Source organism: Eucalyptus grandis, chromosome 8 (assembly GCF_016545825.1).
Source record: "Eucalyptus grandis isolate ANBG69807.140 chromosome 8, ASM1654582v1, whole genome shotgun sequence".
NCBI lineage: Eukaryota > Viridiplantae > Streptophyta > Magnoliopsida > Myrtales > Myrtaceae > Eucalyptus > Eucalyptus grandis.
In genome coordinates this window covers 45,343,462-45,371,364 of record NC_052619.1, presented here as the reverse complement: position 1 = coordinate 45,371,364, position 27,903 = coordinate 45,343,462, and the positions used below count along the sequence as shown (strand labels likewise).

The 27,903-nt window shown below is 40.9% G+C and overlaps 1 protein-coding gene across 1 annotated transcript; it reads right to left on the bottom strand.

Annotated features, from left to right (window-relative positions):
• Window positions 1-5,625: 5,625 nt before the first annotated feature.
• On the bottom strand, window positions 5,626-20,381 carry LOC104440230 (12-oxophytodienoate reductase 3). Its single transcript, XM_039300018.1, is given in 5 exon segments — window positions 5,626-5,916; window positions 5,971-6,272; window positions 6,378-6,560; window positions 19,886-20,016; window positions 20,215-20,381. Coding segments are annotated over 5 exon segments (1,074 nt in total).
• Between the last annotated feature and the right edge of the window lie 7,522 nt (window positions 20,382-27,903).

Sequence of the window (27,903 nt, the reverse complement as noted above, 5' to 3'; positions counted from 1 at the left end):
CAGTTAATTTTCATTCGGCACGTTTTTAGCTTGACCTAGACTACCGGGTAGTTTTCATAACTTTTTAAGGCAAATAACCCGTGGTCGATTTTCTTCGAACCACTATGAACCCACTCGATTCAATGGCAACTCTTGATTGTTGTGAAAATCTCGATGATTCAATTACGGACATAGGGTACCAAACCGATAGTAAAATCAGATTGATGTCGGTCGACGAGAATTTTCCAATTTAGTGGAGTCACCCACGATTGGCCACACATCTTAGTCGAACAGACCTATCTCTAATCTCAAATCGATTTTTAATTATGCGGTCGAGAAGTCGATTCCTGGTCAAGTTCTCAAGTCTATTTGTTTTAAAGTCTTTAATAGCTTCCCCAGCTAGCCTAGTTATCTCGAGAGTGATCGGCTCTGAGAATAGCCCTATAAACACGTGAATGAAATGCCTGATTTACTCAATAGAAGACAGGGTTGAAAATCAGGGATGTCACATGTCGTGTAGCAAATTTTCAAGGGGATCGTTGCACAAAAATATCATATTTTAATGTTCTATGTACAATCAACATATTGAAAAGATGAAAAACTTTTTCATTAGGTATGATTAACCATTGCACTGAGAATCTTTTAAGATAGGAACACTAAAATAAGTGGTTACTCTGTATATACGTATTGAAAATTTTCTAAATTGAGCATGTGATGAACGTAGAGGTATAATACATTCATTGGAGGGAATAAAGAGTATTTATATAAATTCTGGAATGAACTAAATAATCAACATTGTCACATTATTCTAATTCCATCTCTATGGTCTCAGGAAAAAAATATTTAAGTGAATTTTTCTTTTTTATTGCTTATCTCTTGAATTGCCGCGCTTCATGCAAATTGCCGTGCTTCGTGCACATGCACTTTTGTTTGCGTTGCAAGCGCGTTTCTCATATTTGCAATCGGGGATTTGTATTATTTCCATTCCCATTGCGTCATATACCTTCTTATATTATGAATTAAACTTAGTATGAACAATTCTTTTTTATACAAAGTGGTCTTAACTGGAAATTCAAAATGTTTGTGAAATTAATATACTTGCCAAAAAAAGAAAAATTCACTGATTGTGCCTCATGTAGTGGGCTTATTTCTTCAAACTGCCTACGTGAAGAAGGCCCAATAAGCGATCTCCAAGGCCCAAGCCCACGTAGGAAAGCCCTGCTTCGGCCTCTGCGATCGCGTCGTCTTCCTCATCGCATCTGGTGGAAATCCTAACCGCCATTACCATCTCGAGAAGAAACCAGAGAAGAGAAGACAAATTTGAGACACCCTCTTTTGATTGGCTCGATGAGTTCTCGTTGATCACTGGGCTGATAACTAATTTCGGAAACTTTTCTGATATATCGAGCAATTGAATCTTTCAGCAAATTCTTCACTTGAACTCTAAACTGAAAGATTAGCGGCCGAATATGATGGATTCGAAACCCATTAGCGATAATGTTGTCGCCCCAAGTAACGTTGGTTCATTCTGCTTCTTGGGTTTTTTTAATTAATTTATTTAATATTTGTTATTTCGGCTAAATGAAGAATTGCATTGGCTGTTTGTGGATGGTTGTTGACACCTAGATTTTGATGGTCCGTTTAGTCATTTATCGCATTAAAATTAGGGTTTAATCAATAATTAATTAATTGCATAGCATTTAGTTATAGGTGCATTTATTTTTATTTGCATTTACTGGACCGGTGGTGGATGGGTTGAATTAGTGATTTTGGGTTTTAAATTAATTAGTTGGATTAAGCCCACAAAGCGAGCAGGTTGGCCCAAGCCCATGTTTTTTATTGAAAATTATCTCGTGAAAATTGAGATTTGATGCAATATTACGGTAGTTTTTTACGTTTAAAAATCATATTGCAATCTTATCTTTGGTCTTTTGTGATAAAATCATTGGGAATATTAAGGAGGATAAGGAATATTCTAAAATATTTTGTTGCGGATGGATATCTCGAAAGATTTTAGAATTGGAAATGGAGTTTTATCTAAAGTGAATTATTTGGGAAAATCTTCACAAAAAAAATTCCAGTTTATCTTCAATCGCTGAGTCAGCATATAAAATATTCAATGGTCGAGTAAGTCAGCTTAGAAGATTTTAATAGATGATTTCAATGGCCGAGTGAGTCAGCATACACGATAATCTCGAAAGATAATCTTCAGCGATTAAGTTGTTATGCAAATCTTCGTAGGTTGAGCAGACTAAGTTTCCACTCTATAAATAGGGGTGGTCTTCTCTTCGTCCAAGGGGGGGCTTCTTTTAAAAAAATTCAGAAAAAGTGAAAGGGGAGAGAAGCCATCCGTGGAGGTTAAAAGGAAAGAAGAGAAAAAGAAAAAAAGCAAAAAGCTTCTGCAGAAAAGCGAAGGAAGAGGGAGAGTGACGTGAGAGAGAGAGAGAGAGAGAGAGAGAGAGAGGCGAGAAGAGAAAAGTAAAGGGGTGATTTGACCCCTACTGTTCATCATCTTCCCCAAATCGCTGCTCCTCCTCGCAAGCTTCCATCCGCGAGGCTTCCGCCACCGTGTGTTCGCCACAGCCGCCGCCCCGGTCTCCCCCTGGCTTCGCCGCGACAACGCCGAGCCGCTCGGGCTCGAAGCTTGAGTCCCGTCCGACGCCTGGATCTTCCTCCGCACGAGCCCCGACGACTCCCGCCGTTCGCCCTGCCGTCTCCCCTGCAGCGCCTCCACCCGCGCGCTGTTCCGACGCCGCGCCCACACCACGACAACGCTGCTGCAACCGCGACCGCTGCACCCGCACCGCGATCTCGCTGTCGCCGGAGTTCTCCATCGCCCACGAGCTCGCTGCTCAGCCAGCAAGTCCCGAACAGAACAGTAGCCCCTTGCGGAGACGCTGTCCGACTTGTCCGCCACGCCTCCTCCTCGGCCGCGACGCAGCCCCTACCGGATCGACGCCGCACGCCGGTGCTGCTGTCCCCGCCACCGCCGCCCCACCGGACGCCGAGCCGACGCCCCGCAGCGCCCCGTTGGCGGCTATCTTCGATTCACCTCTTCGCCGATCGCTCGCTGCTGTTTTCCTCTCGCCGGAGCTCGACGATCATCCCCTCACGCCGGCGACTCCTCACCGGACCGGCCACCACGTGCTGCCTTGCTCGGAAAAGAAAAGGAAAAACAACAGAAAAAGCAAAATCAATTAGGTCGTTTTTATTTTTTTCATTTATTTTACTTTATTTTGTTTACATTCTTTAGTTATTTACTTAATTGGATCCCAATGTTCACTTTATGAATCTTATAGGCATTATCCGCAAGAGTTATCCCTAAACTTATTGTAATTATTAATTTGACCCGTAAGATGTCGGGTTATTTTTTAATTACATTAATTTTTGGGGTTTGTTGATAGTTTTTAAGTACTAAATCAATATAATTATTAATTTGATCCGTAAGAATTCGGATCAGATTTTTAGTTATTTTGAACTCTTTGTTGTGATAATTAGGGTTAGGATAATCGTTAATTTGACCTGTGAGACAACAGGTTATTTTTTCGATTATTTTGATCCTTTATTTGATTGCATATCTTGATTGTTTAGATTTAATGTTTAGCTGATAATTGCTTGTTTTGGATAATCACTAAAAAAAATCTAAAAAAAATATTCGAATTAAGATTTAGTTTGTTTTAGAATATTTCTTGTTATCTTGCATATCTAGGATAAGGATTTCAGTTTGAAAAATAAAAAAAAATGCATTAATTTAGGATTTTAGTTGCATGTTTAATTACGTGGCAATTTTAAATTTTGAATTTTAAATAAAAAAATAAAAGATAAAAACTCTCATGCATATGTCATGTAGAATTAGGGCTTGCTCCGCATGTCATTGCATATTAGATCAATTGCATGTTAGATTAAGATAATATCTTAGTTTAAATTATGATTTAATGTGACTTAATCCTTAGTTTAAATTAGATCGAATTTTAATCTAGCTAGATCATTTTCGCATTTTTAAATAGAAATATCAAATGCACGTCATTTAGTTTTTATTAGGTTCATTAGAACTTTCTCGTCATTAGACTAAATCATTTAATAAATGTCGCATGACATATAACTCGCATGCTAAATTATATGTGGCATGTCATCTTAGTTTAAATAATTTTGTATGTCATTGCATCGCATTGCATGTCATTAGAATTATGTCATTTAGATTGCATTTAATTATTGCATTTCTCCATGTCATATAGTTTAGGTCATGCTGCCATGTTATATTAGATTATTAACATGCATTGCATAAGTCATGATTTTCATTAAATAAAGTGAAAACAAAAATTGAAATTGCGTGTTAATTAGAAATCATATTTAGGACTGCTGATGTGAATTCTAATTTAACAATGCAGATGCTTTCGTTGCTTTGAGGTAAGTCTGCATCATTTAATTGCTTTCTTGGATGTTAAATTGGTGGTTTGCACACCCGCATGAACATCTCACATGTTAGGGAAATAGATTTAAAATCAATTTAAATTGCTTGCCAAACATTTTTCAAAAAATAAAAAGAAAGGTACCGAAAGGGCGTTAGATAAATCTAACGTAACCAAGTCCCCGTACCCTTAGTCTCTGGTTCGTAAGAGTAAAGTAAATCTCCCGTTGCTTTACTAGGGTTTCTAATCGACCCACCAAAAATAGATTAGTGGCGACTCCTAGTTAAAATTCAATTGCATGTTAAGAACTTGAACCTAAGTCGCGAATTGGTATGGGCTTGGGAGAGCCCGAGTTAAGTCTAGGCTTAATAATCCATTAGCCAAACCCTAGGTGGTTCACACCCGAAAATTCAGGTCGCGACAATGGTCTTCTTTGCTGTTGTCTTTTCTTTCTTGGGCAATGGATGCTTTGTGCTGTGGCGTGCGGGACTCGCCGGCCACCCGTCGTGGCCGCCCGAGACCGCCATCGTGGGCGGCGGTCGGGGGTCCGTGAGCAAGAATAAAAACAAATAAATACAAAAATTAAAAATTTGTACCAAACGCATTTCTATTGTTTTTCTATTTCAAGAATAGAAATTTTGTGTAGTTACCAAACACCTTATTTTACTCAGAATTTGAGTAGAAGTAGAAAAAAAACTATTTCTGAAAAGAAATTGTTTCCTAGCCAAGAAGCCAAAACCTGCTTTTGTCAAGACGTATGGAAAAAAGCATTTCCGGTTCATCGTGTTGCTCATTTTTAACACTTCCATGGCGCTCTTATATTTCAAATAAATTGTTCCCTTCCGTTTTCCCTGGACTCTATTTTCCACATTCCCGCTACAAACTCTCCAACCCAAATGGGTGTCACCTCTTACCGCCCAAATAATAAAAGCACATGAACATCGGTTTCCACCATAATTGATTATATTACTCAAAAGTATTTTTATTAATAATCAAATTATACGAACAAGTGCAATACAAAGAGAATTATAGTTTGTTGAACAAGGAGATATAATTATTCATCAGACTCTATGTTATTGACTCTATAAGGTACAAACCATGTTCCCTCTTGTCACGGACATAAGGCATATGCAATGAACTAGTTGTCTTATTTCTTCGATCCTCCTTGGTGCATTAACTTGTACGATGTAACCCAAACTTCCCAGGAGTACAAACACACCAGTAGCATTTTCATTTACTAGTGTGTCACTTCCCCATTTTCCTGGTCAAGAAATGGGTAATCTATGTAACCAACAACTAGATCTTGAGTATAAAATGTATCTCTGTTGTAACCATTCAATGGTGCATCCACCTTGAATCGGTAGACCAAATCAGGGTTAGAGATGAAGAGCCGACCGTACGATATCAAGTCCGGATCTCCTCCAGCCAAAGCCTTCATCCCGAGCTCTCGCGTGAAGCCGCCGCTCAACATGAAAGTACCTTGATAAGCTCTCTTCAAAGTTCTCATCAATTGAGCTTCTTCATCCTCCTCTTGTTTGACGTAATTCTCCGTGCCATTGAGTGTGAATCAAGGATGAGTCACATGGAGATAGGCGAGTTTGGAGCCTATCTCATTTTGGAACTTGTTCAATCTCTCGATGATCGATAGGCCTAGATTGAGTGGATCGGAGTCCATGGCATCCAGGTGGTCAATCGCTGGTGAGATTCTAACTCCCGCTCGATCAGTGCCAACTTCTCCTGCTACCACTTTGATGATCTCCATCAAGAATCTGCATCTATTCTCAATTCATCCCCCAAATTCATCTACTCTATCATTGATTGAGTCCTTGAAGAATTGATCAATGAGATAGCCATGTGCTCCATGCACCTCAACACCATCAAAACCTAAAGTGGAAATTGATTTGATTATTAATATTTATGTGCAACAAACGAAGTAAATACGAGTAATTTTAGCATCTATCACGATATGATTATAGTTCATGGACTAACCTGCTCGGATGGCATTTGCAGCTGCTTGGCGATATTGCTCAATAACCAGCCATACTTCATGTGATTGGAGAGCTCTTGGTTTGTGAGGAACATCGAGAGTCCCGTCGGGCATGATGATTTTCCATTTATCAAAGATAGATTGATTTGTTGACGAAATCAGAGCGCGTCCATCGGGTTGATAAACTAATACAATCACCATAATATAATACCAATTGTTGTTAGAAACGAGTATAGAAGGTGAAACTTAGTAAGTTAACATTGCCAAAGTAGGAAAAAAGTATAAGGGCAAAAACAGATTGTCAAATTCAAATAGTGCAGGTCGTGATTATGTGATATTTTTAGAAAATGAATTTAGTACCACGGTTGGAGGCACGACCAACGTGCCAAAGTTGACAGAAGATGATGCCGCCCTTGGAATGAACAGCATCCACCACCTTCTTCCATGCTTCGACTTGCTCTTCAGTGTAAATCCCAGCACTACCTGGAAACCTGGTTTAACAACATTTTATTTTTCAAACTTAAAGATCCTCCTATGATCCAAAGCGAAGTTCATATTACTTGCTGTCGAGCAATGAATAGGGAATAAATAGCTTGCGGTGCTCAGGTGTACATCGGTATGTAGACAATTTCAGTTCCTTTCTGCGTGATATATAGAAGACAACTTGATCTCAGGACAAAAGGACGTACCCAGCGGCCGTGTCAGAGATGAGGGTGCCTTCGGTGATGAGAAAACCACCCTTGGTCGTTCTTTGCGCATAGTACTCTGCATGACCGGCAATGGAATCCCATTGATTGCTCTGCATCTCGTCATAGGCGCTAGCACTGCCCTATGAGAGAGATCGAACTTGCCCATCTGGCATGAAGTGAAGAGGTTCGCGGCCATTTCGTGGTGTAGCTTGTATTCTGTCAAGAACGAACAACAAGGATTGATACTAAGAATATGATGATGAAGATTTGAAGACGGTGCGATGTGAGGTTGATCGATATTGCTCATCGGTTTTTATAGTTGGGTGTTGCCATTTGAACATTGCAGCAAGAACTGGGAAGCTTTGCCGTAATTAAGTTTGCACATGGCTAGGTTTAATTTTGTTATGACTAAGTGGTCGCATGTTAGGAGGGTCGAATTGCAATTGCTTTCTTTAACCTCACTTTTCTCCTTGCAAAATTGTTTTAAAGACGTTGACGTATAGAACATGTGGTTCTAACGTTTCTTTATTTTCTTTATTACCCAATGGGGTTCTTACGTTGACCGTTCAACATTTCATCGCCTGCTGGGCTGCTACGAAGTCGGTGGGGGGTTCGTTCCTGTTCATATAAAGCAATCAGTCTATGTTCACTGTCCGGAGAATCTAATATTAATAACAATATGTTGGGTTATACAAACTCTCGAACAACACCGCTCACGTGCCAGCTTCTCTAGCGGCCAATAAGAAATAAATAAACATCAATTGCTGTTGCCATGCGAACCCTTGCGGCAGAATCGACGTAATACATTACGTGCATGCCAGGAGGCTAGGAGAGTTGAAATTTTTCTCTTTGCTTCTCGATTGAGAAAACTCTAATTGGCTTCTACCGTGCCCAATTATAATTCATCTGTGAGATGATCGATTGATGATGTGCGAGAACAAGAGGTATGGACGCAACTTTGATTTCGATTTGGACCATGCTATAGACATCTCGTGTCACACCCCGATCCTTGGGCACACGCACATCCTTCTATTTAGTCGATTTTAAAATGCTATATCTCAGGACTAAGTATCGCTGACCCCTTTCATTATTAATAGCACATGCGAAAACAGTTATAAATCCCCAGACAATAAGACGATTGGATAGAAAAGCAGGGCCATATTTTTCATACTGAAAATTCACAATCACTCCTTTTTACAAACATCTCGTAGTATTCTACAATACTATATACATAAGTTTGATCTAACATCTATTCACATGCAGACAAGGTCTGACAAGACAGAATGGGATCTCAGTCCTCATCCAGGTCATACTCAAGATCATCCTGATCCTCTTCTGACTCTTTTTCACTAAGCTCACATCCTTCAAGCTCTTCATCTTTTTTTCGGCTCATCGTCCTCTTCTGGTTCCTCCTCCACAGGCTTATCACGGGCCTGAAATGTTATCCCACAACTGGGATGAGACTACGTCTCAGCAAGTTCTACCCCACTAAGACTCGATTAGGAAACCAATACGCTATCCAAGCCAGTATATTATACGATTCATTCTCCGAGATGACATATAGAGTCACCGAGTATATTCATCATAACGTACATTCTTCGAGATGACATGTTGAGTCACCAAGCCGTTATGGCATGCCATCCATTCTCCAAGATGATCTATAGAATCACCGAGCCGACATTTAATACCGTCCATTCTCCAAGATGACGTATATGGTCATCGAGCCGGTATACAAGCAATTCTTTCTCAAAATGACATGAGAGTCATCGAGCTGTAATAGTATAACGTCCATTCTCCAAAAGACATATGAATCATCGAGCTGTTATAGTGTTTTCTTTTTGTTCCGAAGACACAATCAATTTTACCATTTTCATCATATTTGATAAAAGTACACGTGTGTAGGCACACGGTTGGCCTTAGCCAAGATACAATAATTTCTTTTTTATTCACCCACTCCTTTCAGCAGTACAAAAATAGATTTTTGACACTGTAAACCGACGCCCGGTAATTTTCCACTCAATTACCAAAGTTATTCAATTTCTGAGATAAATACCCACAATTACTTTTTGCACTCAATTTGCACAACCAAGTACTCAATTAAATAAATAGAGAGCACCACTGCAATCAGCACGAAATTCTGGTCGTCAGCTATCCCAGCCTAATTTTCAGAAAATAATTAATTAATTAATTAATTACTAAAAATCCAATTCAGGCCTGTAATACCTGATTGAAGCTCGATAAGGGTCGGGACAAATCCCGAGATGCATTCAATAAATGTTACAGACTATTCTCGAGCTAATTACACTAACCACCTAACTAATATGAAATGCAATTAACTAATAATTGCTAATCCATGCTAATCTAACCACCTAATTGCACTTAATTAAATCTAATCAACCTTTAAGCATCATTAGTCTACTAAGCAAGGATTAGTGAGATTACTCACTTGAGCAAAGCGAAGACCAGATCACCGCAACGGCAACGTGACGGCAGCCGAAATCCAAACTTTCGGCGGCATCGGCGGACACTCGGGCTGGGCTTACAAGCCTTGCAGGCCCACAGAAAAAGCTAGGCTTGGGCCGACAACCGGCAGCTTGTGACGGCTGTATGGGACGGCTGGCGGCTCCGTTCGGGATGAGGTTAGGCTTGTTGGAACGGTCTGGATGTCCTCATCACGATGATATGTGAATCCTTTGCTGGTTCATCCGGGAAGTCTACTTTTTACTCGGATATTTGGCGAGAGGTCAACTAGAGCAGAAACCGGTGGTGGCGTGGGTGGAGGCGTGCGACAGCTGCAGCTCCTTCTGCCGGTCTTCTTGCTGGCCTGAGGGTTTCGAAAATGAAGAGGAGAGGGTCTTGGACGGTGGAAATGAGAGAGAGATGGAGAGGATAGAGATGAGGGAGAGAGAGAGAGAGAGAGAGAAGTGAGGGATGAAGGGCTCCACTTGCTTGATATTTCCACATCTTGCTTCACAAGATTCATCCTAAGCCAAGTATCAATACTTGGCCTTCATTTGGCCACCAACACACTTCCCATGACTTCTCAATTGGTCCATTTGGCTAGGGTTATGGGGGAGCTACGAATTTTGGTTCAATCCCCCTCAATTGGCTTCAATTCTCTCTTGACTCAACCTTAAATGGCCTAAAAAAAAAAAAAATCAACGCCTCATTAATCACTTGTGGCACCCCCTGACTCCCCTGAGGTCGCCACAGGTGATCTCTTTTAATTACTCTATCTCATATAACTTCACAGACCGATACCCTTTGACTAGGGAATTTTTATTTTTTTTTTTCAAAAGGTCCCAGCGCAACTTATTAGCGGAAGCATAAACAAGTCTCACAATCTCTCCCTCTAATAACCTTAATGCAATACACACAACTACGTACCATAACAAAAGATAATGCCGATTCACTCTTATTTATATTTTCATGATGGACATCGAGGTCAATACAACAAAAAGCCAATATTTTAACTATACTCGGCTACCATCCCAAAAGGACTCGATTCTACATCGATCATGTACCACCCTCCATCTACGAGTGTCGGCTATCTCCAAAAAGTGTCAACTCTCATCAGCTATATGCGCCATCATACCTAATCCGGTGTATCGGGTGGTGGCGGCGGTAACATCTCTAACATAACTCCATGGCGTTGGACATGGACAGATATAAACTTCCAGATGACCGGGCCATCAGCTCGACCCACGTCGTATATAACCAACACTCGGACTCAAACAAAAACTAAACCAGGAGCACCGACACAGACATGCTCAGTACACTCCACATCCACAACAGTAGGTATGCCATAGTAAGTACCGCGTGCAACCGGCAGCAAAGGCATATTTCTAATCTGAAATGTTAATCCCCAAAAGGGGTGAGTACAACCACTCAGTAGATAAAAGATCCATTAAACTACTCAATGCATCAAACAGAACAATCATGACATCATAGTAGAGTACATATAATTCATACATGTTGAACATGTCTTACCTTTCAGCCATGCACATTTCATCAAAACAGCCATGTATATAAGTCACCATGTCATGTGCATATACCATCATGCACTTGTACGTGTGACATCATTTTGCCATGCATACATGTCACCATACTATATGCACATACCACCACGCGCGTATACATATTATATCATACAGCCATGCATATATGTCACCATACCATGCATGATTCAATTTTAGCTTTTTATCTTTCAATTAGGTCACTACATTTTTCTTTCCCAGGACCAGTAATTGCATCCCATGTTTTATCGCTCGCACCCAACTTGGCATCGCGAGGAACCTCCGACACACACCTCCGGGCATCTCGAAACTCCTGAGGACATCCGGCACACACCTCGGGGCATTCGGCACACACACTCCGGGCATCTTGAAACTCCCGAGGACATCCGGCACACACCTCCAGGCATCCAACACTCACCTCCGGGCATCCCGACACTCCCGAGGCATCGTTGGCTCACACCTCCGACATCATCCTCATTTATCATAATTCAGGTTCACAATTGTATCTCAATATTAACATGGCACATGATGTGATGGCAACAAGGTCAATTTCAGCTTTTGATTTTATATGTAATGCCATATATCATCACATATGCAGCAAGATCAATTACTATTATTTTAGAAAACATAATGCATTCTTTTAAATTTACATTTTCTAAAATTTAGTAATTGTCTCTAATAATTTCTAAGAATTTAGTACATCATAGACAAACTCTAGGGGCATTTATCTCATGAAGAACACAACACCACCAGAATTTCATACAAACCAGGATAGTCCATACATCACAGCTTTTGAAATTTGCACAATCCAGCTAGTACAGTTTTAGAAAATATTTTCATTAAATACCCAAAATGAAATTCAAAAATTATGAAATTTGACTATGTGATAGCCAAGACCATAAGGTAAATACTTCAAGAAGAACACTATACCAAAATATCCACATATAGTTCAATATAGACCACGCATCACAGAACTACTAATTCTGTTCGTTCTACTTGCACAGTTTTTGAAACATTTTTGGTTAAATAGGCAAATGAACTTAAAAAATTATGAAATTTGAATATGTGAAACCTCATGATGTCCTTTACATCTTTTGTTAAGAAATAAAAGTGAAATTTCAACAAAAATATTGCCTTACAGTCCATGCATTCATCACGGGTGGGTACCAAAATCTCCAGATCCAGTCTTTCCAAAGAATAACGATTTCACCCACTTATACTTGTTTTTTTTGTCCCAAATTTGAGTATGTTATACTCCACAAAGTCCTTTACAACTTTCTTTAGAGATCAAAGCCAAAATTTAACTAGAACATCACATGCAAGTCACTAGAACATCCAAGGTCGAGCTGCTTTTTTCAAGAACAATACACTAGACTAGAGCACCACTCTTATAACTTCAAATTTTTTCACATTCTATACATCCGAAATTGTTACCATTCAATCACACACACTAAGCACAGCATGCAAGAGTAGATCAAAGGATCCCACTTGCCTCCAAACCGAGCAAACGGCGTGCACAACGGTGAGACACGGCGGCGACGGACAACGAACGACGGTGAGCAAGGCGGACGATCGACGGACGGCCCTCCTCCTTCCGCTCTTCCTTTCTTCCTTTCCTCTCCTTATCTCCTCTCTCTCTCTCTCTCTACTGTGTGACACCTCTCTCTCTCTCTCTCTCTCTCTCTCTCTCTCTCTCTCTCTCTCTCTCTCTCTCCTCTCTCTCTCTCTCGGTTCCTTTAGCTCAATCTGGTCACTTTTCCCCCTAATTTCCTTCCCTCCATCATTAGCCATCATTAATCTTGCATGGCTTGACACTTGGCCATCTTCTTAGGACAAATGGGGGAGGCATGCAAACCGGTCTCTCCCCCCCCCCTTCTTCGTGCGATCGACAGCCCCTCATGGGCTCTATGGGCCGGCCATTTTGGCCCATCTTAGGCCCAACACTCTTGGGCCTAAGACCCAAGCTTAAATAAATCCAGAATTGACCCTTTTAAAAACTAACTAAATCCCTATTAAATCAAAGTACTAAATTGCAAATTTAAATGGCTATAATACTTTGTAACATAGATTAATAAAGTCCAACTTATAAAATTCATGGCCAAAAACATAATTTTCCTCATCAAATAAATCTGGATCTCACATGGGCATGGAACATGTTTCCAACAAGATATTCACCCATTAGGTGATCGGTCATTAATTCTATTACACTTCTTTGGTCTAAAGACCATAACATAGGTCAATGATACGTCCATCGCCCTACCAAAGGTTGTAAGGCATCTAGAGGTTGCGACGGAGTTTTAGGATGCCACAATTCTCCCCTTCCTAGAGAATTTCATCCTCAAAATTAGACATTACCTATGTCTCCTCGAGCAAATGAGGGTACCTTTCCCTCATCTCATTTTCACTCTCCCATGTGGCTTCCTCCACATCATGATGTCACTATAATATCTTAACTAAAGGAATCTTCTTAGTCCTAAGAACTTGCTCATTTTGATCCAGTATTTGCACAAGCTCTTCGATGTACCTCACTTTCTCATCTACTTTGATGACTTCATGATCGAGTATGTGATTAGGATCCGGCTGGTACTTCCTCAACATCAACACATGAGACACATCATGCAAATTTTCCAATTTAGGAGGCAGCGCCAAACGATAAGCTACATCTCATATTCTCTCAAGTATCTCAAAAGGTCCAACAAATCTAGGGCTCAGTTTACCCTTCATTCCGAATGGAGATATTCCTTTCATAGGAGATACCTTAAGAAATACGTGATCTCTCACATTAAACCCTAAAGGCCTTCTACACCTATCAGCATAATCTCTTTGCCTATTCTGAGCTGTCTTAAGTCTTTTCCTAATTATCTCAACCGCTTCTGTAGTAACTTGTACTATCTCAGGTCCTGTCAATTTCTTTTCACCTACTTCATTCCAACAGACAGGAGTGCTACATCTCCTTCCATATAATGCTTCATAGGGAGCCATGCCTATACTTCTTTGAAAACTATTATTATAAGCAAACTCCACCAAATGCAATCTTTCATCCCAATTCCCTTTAAAGTCAATCACACAAGCCCTTAACATATCCTTTAATGTATGGATTACTCTTTCTGTTTGTCCATCTGTTTGAGGATGAAAAGCAGTACTAAATTGAAACTTTGTCCCTAAGGCATCTTGAAGACTTCGCCAAAAATTTGAAGTAAACCTAGAGTCTCGATCAGAAGTGATTGTTACAGGAATACCATGCAAGCGTATTACCTAACTTACATACATCTCAACAAGTTTACTCATCGAGTACTCTACGCGGACAGTTAGGAAATGAGCAAACTTCGTCAAACGATCCACTATTACCCAAATAGAGTTGTGACCATTTGATGTCCTTGGCAGTCCTTGCACAAAGTCCATCGTTACATGTTCCCACTTCCACTATGGTATATCCAATGGTCTCAACAGTCCTGCGGGTTTGTGGTGTTCCGCCTTTACTTGCTGACACGTTAAACATTGAGAGACATGCTTAGCTATATCATTCTTCATGACATTCCACCAAAATTGCTGAAGCGGATTCCTGTACATCTTTGTACTTCCTTGATGAATACTATAATTACTCCTATGTGCCTCCGACAGAATTTCCTTCTTTACTTCTTCGTTGTCGGGAACATAGAGTCATCCCTAGCATCTTACCACTCCATCTTTAGAGACTTGAAATTATGGTCTTTTTCCTAAAGACATTGCATCTTTCACTTTCATAATTTCCGGGTCAGACTCTTGCAAGATCTTAACTTTCTGAATAATTTCAGGTTCAATCCTTAATGCACTAAGCATATCGGTAAGACAATCCACTTTTAATTTAAACTCTGAGTCCGCTACGGACTTTAACAAGCTCCATTCCGTCATTCTTAAACTGGCCATCTCCATGGTTGACTTACGACTAAAAGCATCCGCTACCTTATTCGCCTTCCCCGGATGGTATCGTATCTCATAATCATAATCCTTTAACAACTCCATCCACCTCCTTTGTCTCATGTTCAACTCCTTTTGTGAGAACAGATATTTCAAGCTCTTGTGATCTGTATAAATCTCAAACTTTTCCCCATATAAATAATGCCTCCATATCTTCAAAGCGAACACTATAGCTGCTAATTCTAAATCATGTGTTGGGTAGTTCAGTTCATGGAGTTTCAATTGTTTAGATGCATAGGCTATGACCTTGCCATGCTGCATCAAAACACATCACAATCCTTTGTGAGATGCATCATTATATACTATAAAATCATCATATTCAGTTGGTATAGTTAGGATTGGAGCCGAGGTCAATTTTCTTTTAAGCTCCTAGAAACTCCTTTCGCATTCCCCATTCCATTCAAACTTCACGTTCTTTCGAGTCAATTTTGTTAAAGGACCTACCAATCATGAAAACCCTTCAATAAACCTTCTATCATAACCAGCCAATCCTAAGAAACTCCGTATCTCAGTGGGTGTCGTCGGTCTCGGCCAATTTATTACCATCTCATCTTTCACCGAGTCCACTGAAATTCCTCCTCCTGACACCACGTGTCCCAAAAATGCTATCCGGTCCAACCAAAATTCACATTTGCTGAATTTAGCATACAACTTATGATCCCTCAAAATTTGCAAAACTATGCTCAAGTGTTGCTCATGCTCTTCAAGTCCTCTAGAATATACTAGGATATCATCAATGAAAATAATCACAAACTGATCCAAATAAGGCTTAAATATCCTATAATTTCAAATCCATGAATGAAGCTGGTGCATTTGTCAATCCAAACGGCATGACAAGGAACTCGTAGTGTCCATAACGAGTCCTAAACGCAGTCTTAGGAATGTCTTCTTTCTTAATTCTTAACTGATAGTATCCCGACCTTAAGTCAATTTTAGAGAAGACCGAACTTCCCTGAAGTTGGTCAATTAGGTCATCAATTCTAGGCAAAGGATATTTATTTTTAATGGTCACTTGATTCAATTGCTTATAGTCAATACATAAGCGCATCAACCCATCCTTCTTTTTCACAAACAAGACTGGTGCACCCCAAGGTGAAGCACTTGGCCTAATGAATCTTTATCAAGCAACTCCTGTAGTTGCACTTTCAACTCCTTCAGTTCCATTAAGGTCATCCTGTACGAGGCTTTCGATATTGGTCCTATTCCAGGCATTAATTCAATTTCAAACTCAATTTCTCGTTCCGGCGGTAATCCAGGCAACTCCTAAGGAAATACATCTTGAAATTCATTAACTACTCGAATTTCATCAAGCTTAGGCTCTTCCTTAATATAATCTTTAACCATAGCCAGGTACCATTGACATCCTTTGTCAAGTAACGCACGAGCCTCTATTGCTGAAATAAGTGCTGTAGATAGGTTGGTATGACCTCCCAAAAATTCACAACTAGACTAATCAGGTAAAATAAATTGGATCACTTTTCTATAACAATCCATTTTGGCCCAATACCTATGAAGCCAATCCATTCCTATGATAACATCAAAATCATACATAACCATTACGACTAAGTCTATTTCCATATCCTTTCCTCCCATTGTTATCTTACATCTTCCACACACCAGCATAGACAATACCATATTCTTTAAAGGCGTAGAAACACCAAGAGGCGTCTCAAGAGACGTAGTTTCTATTTTACTCAACCGTTTATATCTTTCAAACACAAATGAATGCGTAGCACCCGTATCAAACAATGCATATGCCTTTTTATCATTTATAAGGATCGTACTTGATATAACATTTCTGGAAGCTTCTGCTTCCTCTTGGGTGACCGCATACACCCTTCCTTGTGCTGGTGGCCTCTACGGATTCCTTGGTAGGTTTGGTTTAACAGCACTCTGCTATGCCTGTCGCACTGAGCCAACACTCATTTGCGACCTTTCTTGTGGGAATCTCTCTTAAGGTGACCTACTTGTCCACAACCATAGCATTCCAGCTGTCCATTACAAGGTCCTGGGCCAGGGCCATGTTGCCCATCACACCTTCGACATTCTTCATTTCGATAGGGTGCTCTTCCAAAATTTCCAAAATTGCTCTTTTTCTTTGCATTCCAAGTCTGACCTTGACCAGTATGGAGTCTCTTACCCTTTTTCACATCACTAAAGTTCAGCTGTTTCTTAAACTCTAATCGCTCTCTCACCAGCTCTTACTCCACTAACTGTGCCATTTCATAAATCTCATTATAATCCCTTATATTCAAAGGCACCAGTTGTTTCCTAATATCAGTCTTCAATCCTTCTAGAAATCTCTTAGATTTTTCCTCACGATCCTCAATCAATCTGAGAGCATACCTAGACAATTCAGAAAATTTTGCCTCATCGATCCCTTTGTCGGCTCCCTTTGTTCCAACTGAACAAACTCAGTGATCTTCTTATCCTTTGCACAGTCAGAGAAATGCTTCCTATTGAAAATTCTAACAAACTCTTCCCAGTTCACATCAGTACCTAGTGGAAAGATTGTATCACTTGAAGCTCTCCACCAAAACTTTGCATTTCCCTCCAGCTGGTACTTTGCCAAAACTATTTTCTCAGCATCATTGCAGTCCAACAACCTGAAAATTCGCTCCATTCCATCAATCCAATGTTCCGCCTCCTCAGGACTTCCTATTCCACTAAATTTAAGTGGCTTCAACTTCAGAAATTGTTCCACCAGTCCTTGAGGGCGACGTTCCATTCCAGGTTATTGATGCGCTTGCCTTTCTATCAGATTTCCAATATTGGCCAATGCATGCAGGATGTCTTCCATTTGGGGTTCAGCCTTTGCAGCAGAGGCTTCAACCCTCGATGGATGAGTACTTCCAGCTCGCACCATAACTTTCCTGCAATTTCCAAGCACTGCCTCAGGAATAATTTGAGACTCACTGTCCCCATTCAAAGCAACTACTACTACATAAGTAACATATACATGTTACTGGTACCTAAAAGCAACTCATAATAAACTACTAGGGATCTACGAGTGAATACTCATCACCCGTTATTCAAGGTTAACCAATTATTCCATTTAATACCCTACGGTGTGCATTGTCATCATGTTCCTCAATTTTCAAATGAGGCTCCTTATCACTCTAATCTATTACCATTGCTCTGATACAAAAAAAAAAAAAAAAAAAAAAAAAAAAAAAAAGGGTTATGGCACCCCCAACTAGCCTAAGGTCGCCACAGGTGATCTCTTTTAATTACTCTATCTCATATAACTTCACAGACTGATACCCTTTGACTAGGGATTTTTATTTTTATTTTGAAAAGGTCCCAGCACAACTTATTAGTGGAAGCATAAACAAGTCTCACCATCTCTCCCTCCAATAACCATAATGCAATACACACCAACTACGCACCGTAAGAAAAGATAATGCCGATTAACTCTTATTTATATTTTCATGATGGACATCAAGGTCGATACAACAAAAAGCCAATATTTTAACTATACTTGGCTACCATCCCAAAAGGACTCGATTCTACATCGATCATGTACCACCCTCCATCTACGAGCATCGGCTATCTCCAAAAAGTGTCAGCTCTCATCAGCTATATGCGCCATCATACCCAATCTGGTGCATCGGGTGGTGGCGGCGGTAACATGCCTAACATAACTCCATGGCATCGGACATGGACAGATATAAACTCCTGGATGACCGGGCCATCAGCTCGACCCACGTCATACATAACCAACACTCAAAATCGAACAAAAACTAAACCAGGTGCACCGACATAGACATGCTTACTCCACATCCACATCAGTAGGTATGCCATAGTAAGTACCGTGTGCAACCGGCAACAAAGGCATCTTTCTAATCTGAAATGCTAATCCCCAAAAGGGGTGAGTACAACCACTCAGCAGGTAAAAGATCCATTAAACTACTCTCAGCAGGTAAAAGATCCATTAAACTACTCAATGCATCAAACATAACAATCATGACATCATGGTAGAGTACATATAGTTCATACATGCTGAACATGTCTTACCTTTCAGCCATGCACATTTCATCAAAACAGCCATGTATATAAGTCACCATGTCATGTGCATATACCACCATGCACTTGTACGTGTGACATCATTCTACCATGCATACATGTCACCATACTATATGCACATACCACCATGCACTTATACCTATTATAGCATATGGCCATGCATACATGTCACCATTCCATGCATGATTCAATTTCAGCTTTTTATCTTGCAATTGGGTCACCACATTTTTCTTTCCCAGGACCAGTAATTGCATCCCATGTTTTATCGCTCGTACCCAACCTGGCATCACGAGGAACCTCCGGCACACACCTCCGGGCATCTCGAAACTCTCGAGGACATCCGACACACACCTCAGGGCATCCGGCACACACACTCTGGGCATCTCGAAACTCCCGAGGACATCCGGCACACACCTCCGGGCATTCGGCACTCACCTCCGGGCATTCGCAGCTGCTTGGCAATATTTCTCGATAACCTGCCATACTTCGTGTGTTTGGAGAGCTCTTGGTTTGTGAGGAACATCGAGAGTCCCGTCGGGCAGGATGATTTTCCATTTATCGGAGATGGATTGATTTGTCGACGAAATCGGAGCGCCTCCATCGGGTTGATAAACTAATACAATCACCATTATATAATACCAATTGTTGTTAGAAACAAGTATATGAGGTGAAATTTAATAAGTTAACATTGCCAAAGTAGGAAAAAAGTATAACCGCAAAAACAGATTGTCAAATTCAAATAGTGCAGATCGTTAGTATTTGATATATGGGGGAGCTACAGAGATATTTTGTGGCGTCGGTTTGAGAAAATGAATTTAGTACCACGGTTGGAGGTACGACCAACGTGCCAAAGTTGGCAGAAGATGATGCCGCCCTTGGAATGAACAACATCCACCACCTTCTTCCATGCTTCGACTTGCTCTTCAGTGTAAATACCAGGAGTACCTGGAAACCTGGTTTAACAACATTTTATTTCTTAAAGTTAAAGATCCTCCTATGATCGAAAGCGAAGTTCATATTACTTGCTGTCAAGCAACGAATAGGGTATAAATAGCTTGCGGTGCTCAGGTGTACATCAGTATGTAGACAATTCCAGTTCCTTTCTACGTGATATATAGAAGACAGCTTGATCTCAGGACAAAAGGACGTACCTAGCGGCCGTGTCAGAGATGAGGGTGCCTTCGGTGATGAGAAAACCACCCTTGGTCGTTCTTTGCGCATAGTACTCTGCATGCACTGGCAATGGAATCCCATCGATCGCTCTGCATCTCATCAAAGGCGCTAGCACTCCCCTGTGAGAGAGATCGAACTTGCCCATCCGACATGGAGTGAAGAGGTTCGCTGCCATTTCGTGCGTAGCTTGTATTTAGTCAAGAACGAACAACAAGGATTGATGCTAAGAATATGATGGTGAAGATTTGAAGACGGTGCGATGTGAGATTGGTCGATATTGCTCATCGGTCTTTATAGCTTGGTGTTGCCATTTGAACATAGCAGCAAGAACCGGGAAGATTCACCGTAATTTAGTTTGAACATGGCGAGGTTTGATTTTAATATGACTAAGCCGTCGCATGTTGTGGCATCCCAAAAATTCAAGACAAGCTCTAAGGTGTATTAAGACTCATAATTAGGTAATGAAATTACCTATGGTTTATGCTTTAGCCATTAGTTTTCTTAAGGCTAAGTGATATGTGCTTGTGTTCATGAAATTTTTGAAATTTGGACTATAGAATAGATTAATGAGAATAATCTATGCTTGGCTATACACCTCATAGATTAGATTCCTATAAATAAAATGTTACAAGATTTTTGGCTATGTGGAATTTAGTAATTAAATGCATAAAAGGAAGAATAGAAAAAGGGGAAAATTTGATTTTATTTGGATTGGGCCTTAGGCCCAAGAGTGGATCTTTAATGGGCCAAGTTGGCCGGCCCAATGAAGCCCACAAGTGGGCTGCCGTCGACCAAGAAAGGGGGAGGAGTGGCTGGCCCATTGCTGGCCCAAATGTCTCCAAGCCCAAGCCCAAAGCCCAATTGCATGTGTTATGACAAGTGGCAAGGAGGTCTTCATGTATTGGCCATTGGAAGAGGCAATCTAATGATTGCAAATGATGAGGAATTGGGGAAATAAAAGGAAGAGGAGAGAGAGAGGGTGGCCAATTGTGTTGTTCAGCCAAGTGAGAGAGAGAACCGTGCGAGAGAGAGAGAGAGAGAGAGAGAGAGAGTGAGGCCGAGAGAGGAGAAACCGAGAGGAAGGAGCTCGCCATCCGTCCATCGCCGCCCGTTCGCCGCCGTGTGCTCATTGCTAGTTCGGTTTAGAGGCAAGTTGGGAATCTGCTTTCTACTCTTGCATGAATGTCTTGCATGTGTGGTCGGAATCTAGGATGTTTGGAGGCAAGGAAGTGAAGCTAGTGTGGTTTGTTCTTGAGTTTGCATGCTGTTTTCGTGAGATCCGCCTGACCCAGAATTTTGTGAGAGCTTGCATGTGTGTTTTGAGTTCGATTTTGACTTTGATCTCTTCATGAAACTTGTAGAAAAAATCTTAAAATATAACATGCTAAAATTTGGTACAAAATGATGGATATTTGAGGGGTCAAACTCTCATCCTATGGAGATCTGGAACGATCTCACTGACCTTTCGGTGGATTTGTGGTTGCATGTTGATTTTTACTAAGAATATCTTTTCGACTTCTTCATGAAACTTGTATAGAACATCTTGAAGTTTAACATACTCAAATTTGAAGCAAAATGAATAAGATTAGCCTAGTGAATCAACTTACTCTTGAAAACCGTAGATCTGGAGACGCGGTACAGGTTACCCGAGACTTCATGGACCCGTATGATGACTATACTCTGGAATTTTGACTTAGATCTCTTCATGAAAGTTGTAGGGGACCTCTTGAAGTAAAATATATCCAAATTTCAGAGGAAAATAAGAAGAATAGGTAGGTGAATACTCAGTATTTCGGAGAAACATGCACTGGACGTTTCGGTGTTAGATCCAGAAGCTTCGTGTGACTGTAGAAAATAATGTAAAAATAATTTGTCGTATAAGTCTTCATTAAAACTCTACTTTAGTGTCTTGGCTATAACCTGGTAAAATTTCGTAATTTTCGGAGGTCTTTTGGATATTTTAATCAAATTATTTCGGAAACTGTGCATTCTGTTTTTATCCGAAATTACATGCTGTATTTGTGGGAATTATAATTTTGTGTGGAATTCGATTGGCCTTGTGTTTTTCATGAAATTATTACCCTATTGTCTTGTCTATCACTAGCATTAATTTCATGATTTTTTAGAATCATATGAATATTTAATTTAAATATTTTCGAAAATGGTACAAGCTGGGATTTAAATAAATTTAAAAAAAAAGGCATGATAAATGGACTATTTTAAATTGTATGAATTCCATGAATTTTATCTTTATGGATGATTGTACCTTGCTGCATGTATGATGATGACTGATGATGCATGTATAGATCAAAGTATGAAAGTGATTTTGTTTGCCATTACATCATGTGCCATGTTAAGTTGAGACCTAAATTCGTAAACATGATCAATGATAAATGAGAAATCTGTTTGTAGCGGATGATAATGCCCTAGGAGTATCAGGATGCCCGGAATGTATAGAGATACATGGCCGGATGGCCCTGGGAGTATCAGGATGCCCGCAATGGTTGGGTGCCGGAAGCCTCGGAGGTCTTTGCCCGAGGGGATGCCTCGTGATGCCAGTTGGGATGCGAGATGCCCGGAATGTAGGGGTGCCAGATGCCCGGTGGCCTTAAATTGCTGAATGCCAGAGGTTTTTCTCGCGATGCCAGGATGGGGTGCGAGTGTAAAGTATGGGATGAAATTGATGATCCCGAGAAAGAGTGATGTGGTGATCGAATTGAAAGTAAAAAATGAAAATTGGATCATGCATACATGACATGATATGATGATGATCACCTATGGCATGACGACATGTATATAAGATATGATAATGATATGCATATATGACATGATATGATGATGATCACCTATGGCATGATGATATGCATACATGATATGATGTGATGATGATCACCTATGGCATGATGACATGTGTATGATGTGATGATGATCACCTATGGCATGATGATACATGTGGGTGACATAATGATGATCACCTATGGCGTGATGACATGCATATATGACATGATATGATGACAATCACATGTGACCTGATGACATGTATGTGTTATGATTGTGATGAAGATGTAGGATGGTATATACATGGCTTCGAGGTAAGTATGCTTAGATACATGAGTGACATGTATGATGTTGTGATTGTATTGCATGATGCATTGAGTGGTTATTGGATTCATTTACCTGCTGAGTGATTGTACTCACCCCTTCGGGGACCAACATTTCAGATTAGCAGCATGCCGCTCTCTACTGTCATGCGGGGCGTATTTTACGGCCTACCTTCGGATGTAAAGGTCGAGTGCGAGGAGTTTGATTGTCCCTCTGTTCCTGGTCTTACGTATATTCGAGTGCGTTGTTTAGTTATGTACGATGTGGGCCTGGCTGGGGGCCCTGTTGTCCAAGAGTTCATATCCGTCCATGTTCGACGCAATGGAGCGATGCGTGGGATGCTGCCGCCGCCACTGCCTAATGCACCAGGATGGGTGTGAGGGCTGTGCGTGTCAAGTAGGAGCTGAAACTTTTTGGGGTGGTTAGCCGACACTAGTGATGGGGGATCTTGCACGTGAGTTGTAGTGGATCGACTATTTCTTTTTGGGTTTAGGCCGAGTGTGGTTTCATGTCCTGGCATTTCTTTTGATGTACCGACCCAAGGAAACCCATCTTGAAAATATGTAAATAAAGTGTCGTGGCTTTGTCTTTTCTCATGATGATTAGTGGTGTGCAATTATATCATGGTTGTTAGAGGGAGAGATGGAGATATTGTATTTTGCTTCCGCTAATGAGTCGCGCTGGAACCGTTTTGAAAAAAAAAATGTCTATGATTCATGACGCTTCTTCTAAGAGATGTGGCTAGTGTTCCATTAGGTGTAACATCAAGTGTCTGTGGCGACCCTAGGTGGTTTGGGGTGTCACACATGTTGGGAAGGTCCAATTGCAATTTGCTTTCTTTAACCTCACTTTTCTCCTTGCAAAATTGTTTAAAGACGTTGATGTATAGAACACGTGGTTCTAATGTTTCTTTATTTTCTTTATTGCCCAACGGGGTTCTTACGTTCATCGTTCAACATTTCATCGCTTGATGTGCTGCTACGAAGTCAGTGGGGGTTCGTTCCTATTCATATATGTTGGAAGATATGCATCAATCTAGAAAATACGCTCGGATTCTCGACCAATTTTGTTTGTATATAAATTAGCTAGGAATCTTAGATTGAGATTAGATTATGATTTCCAAATATCTCTTTGCCTTTATTATTTCATCTCTGTATTATAATTACAGAAGCATTGTACATCAGAAGATACAATTGAATACACAAATTTACAAAATCTCTCATCTTCCTCATCTTCTTTCATGGTATCAGAGCTTTAGGCTTCTGAATTTTTTTCGCTTCTTGATCCTTTCGCTTCCACTTCTGATTGCCCACCTAACCTACAAAAACAGAACTGCCATCCGGTAGTGGAATCATCTTAGAGGAAGAAGATAAGAGATTTTTTTTTTTTTTTTACCTTCAATGGCTGACGATCAATCCATCGCAGAGAATCCATTGCAGTCGCAGATCCAAAGCTCACCTGCCACAACACAACAACAGCCACTCCAAACCCAGCCCATACAATAAATAACCACGCAGGCTCAGTTTAATTTGGGCAACCCGTTTTGGGCCAACCTTTCCAGTGGGTACCTTACCCATGGTACCTTGGGCCAAGCCCAACTACATCATCGCCTGGCTTTGTAGGGCACCAAGGCATCCAATCTGAAGGGAGCCCACTAGCCGTAAGTGGGGCAAGCCCGACCTCCGAATTGGAGCAGACGAGCAGGTCGAGAGAACCGGGTTTGGGCACAAATTCTTACCGGGAGTTTTCAATGCGGCGCATCAATTCGGATTGGGCGAATCGAGTTTAGGGACAAATCCCTACCCGAATTTCACGCCCGATTTTTGTCGTTTCCCATCGGAGCAATCACCGGACGACCGGAGCCCGGAGACCCCCTGTATGTCTCAGCAGCCGATGGCCCAGAATTGTGGCTAATCAACCTGCAATTAACCGAGCTAGAGAACTATTCCAGGTGGTCCCGAGATCTCAGACAAGCGCTGGAGACAAAAGACAAGGACGGGTTCCCAGATGGAACCGTCCCGATTCCGATTGACGACCGACTGGCGCGAAACTGGAGGAAATGCAACCAGCTCGTCCGCTCATGGATCGGGAATTGCATCTCCCTAGACGTCACGGCCAGTCTGCCATCGACGGAAGATTCCAAAAATATGTGGGAGAATATCAAGCAAATGTACGGCAAACTAGATTGGGCAAGAATTTTTTCTTTGATGCGAGAACTTAGCGAATTAAAACAAGGAAATATGATGATTTCCGCATGCTACAACAAATTATCGTCTTTGTGGAATGACCTCGAAGCTGCAGAAGAAAAACTCGAGGGACCAGAGGAGACGCTCGCACAGTACCGGTTGATGAAAGAACGAGAAAAGGCGACCCATTTTTTACTTATCTTGAATGACTCTTACTTGACGTTCCGATTGCAGATATTAGCTATGGAACCGGTGCCACCTCTCGGACGAATCTTCCAATTGGCCGTCCAGGAAGAAAGCCAGAGGCTCGCTTCATCAGAACCAGTGAAAGGAGGAGAGAGCTTCGCTCTGGCTAGTCGCGGCGAGCGGCGAAAGTGGGGACCCAAAACCTAGCACACGAAAAGGGGCGAGCTAAGGTTACGGGCATCCGGATCTAAGGATCCTCATCTCCTTAAAAGAGGAGGAACGAGCGGCTCAGATTTGCGCGCGGATCGGACAGCCCAAAAGGGCCTATCTATTCGTCTGAATCCAACGGACGAGATGAGGGGGCTTGGAAGACATCCAACAGTGGTGGCATTTCCCTCGTTTCCGACGGTGGGAGTTATTTCTCGGGATCTGACGGTGGAGGAATTTTCTCGGCATCTACAAAAAATCTTAACCCAAAAAAGGGTAAATTATATTGTGATTTTTGCAGAAGGCCACACCACACAGTCGAAAATTGCTGGAAATTGCACGGTAAACCCGGAGTAAAAGGAAAAAAAAATTCTGCAGCTTATCAGATTGGGGTTTCTAATGCCGATCGGTCCATCACAAATGACCAATACCAGCAGCTGATGCAGGCAATACAGAAATTAGACATCTCAAACAAAAGGAGGAAATTTTTCAGGTATTTCTCGTTGCCTGATAAATATTATTTCCAGAAAATCCTGGATAATTGATTCTGGGGCAAGTGATCATATTGTTTGTGAGAGGGCATTATTTTCATATATTCATGAGGATTTGGAATTTCCTATTTTTGTTCAATTACCAAATGGAAATACCACTCATGTCAAAATCACTGGAACGGTCAATCTCAGCCCACAAATCACACTTCAAAATGTTCTTTACCTTCCAGAATTTCAATTCAATCTTATTTCTGTATCCAAAGTCTGTAGAGAAAATTCATGTTGTGTATTGTTTGGTTCTGACACTTGCTTCTTTCAGGCCCTTTCGACTGACAAAGTGATGGGCTTGGGTAGTCTTTCTGAAGGGTTATTTCTATGGAAGAACTCTCCAAGTAATTTTGATTTGTCTTTATTTCCTTCAAATAAAATGTCATTGTGTAACACAACTACCAATAATAAAGACTATCTTTTACATTCATGATTGGATCATAGTGCTTCCATTCCTTACTCTAAGTGTCAGATATGTCCCCTTGCAAAGCAATCACGCATTCCTTTTGCTCCTAGTAAAAATCGTGTCATGCACATTTTTTCTTTAATTCACATGGATGTATGGGGTCCTTATCATACCCAACATCATGATGGGTCCAGATATTTCTTGACGGTTGTGGACGATTATTCTCATGCCACCTGGGTTTTGCTGATGCAGTTCAAAGGACAACTTTTCTCACACCTGAAAACTTCCATTGCTCTATCCAAGAATCAATTTGGGAGATCCATTCAACGAGTGAGGACAGACAATGGAAATGAGTTCTTCAACAATGATTGCAGCTTACTCTTATCATCTCATGGGATTCTTAATGAGAGTACTTGCATTTATACTCCACAATAGAATGGAGTAGTGGAGCGTAAGCATCGCCACCTATTAGAAGTTGCACGTGCTTTAAAATTTCAAGCGTCTATTCCAGAAAATTATTGGGGCGAATGCATAATTACTGCAACATATCTCATCAACCATATGCCAACTCAGGTACTCAATGGAAAAACTCCATTTGAAATACTCTTCAAGAAGAAACAGGAATTGGGACATTTAAGGATATTCGGTTGCCAGTGCTTTGCTACTGTCTTGGGTCCTTGAGACAAAATGGGCCCTTGAGCACGACGCTGCATATTCATGGGTTATCCGAATTTACAAAAGGGGTATTGTGTCCTCGATCAGTCAACACTGGAATTCTTCATCAACAGAGATGTCATTTTTCACGAAAATATTTCAAGGAAGGAGATTCTCCAAGGGAGGCATCAAACACTTCTGGTAAGTCACTATCTATGGAAGAATCTCCACGTACTGAATACCTTGTGATAGAAACTCAAGCACCAATTACTCCAATGGCTCCTGAGATTTCTGTACTAGAAATTGCTGAAAATTCCAATGATGAAGTTCAAGGAAACTTCTCAATGATAGAAGAATCCTCCAATGAAGTTGGCAATACAGAAATAT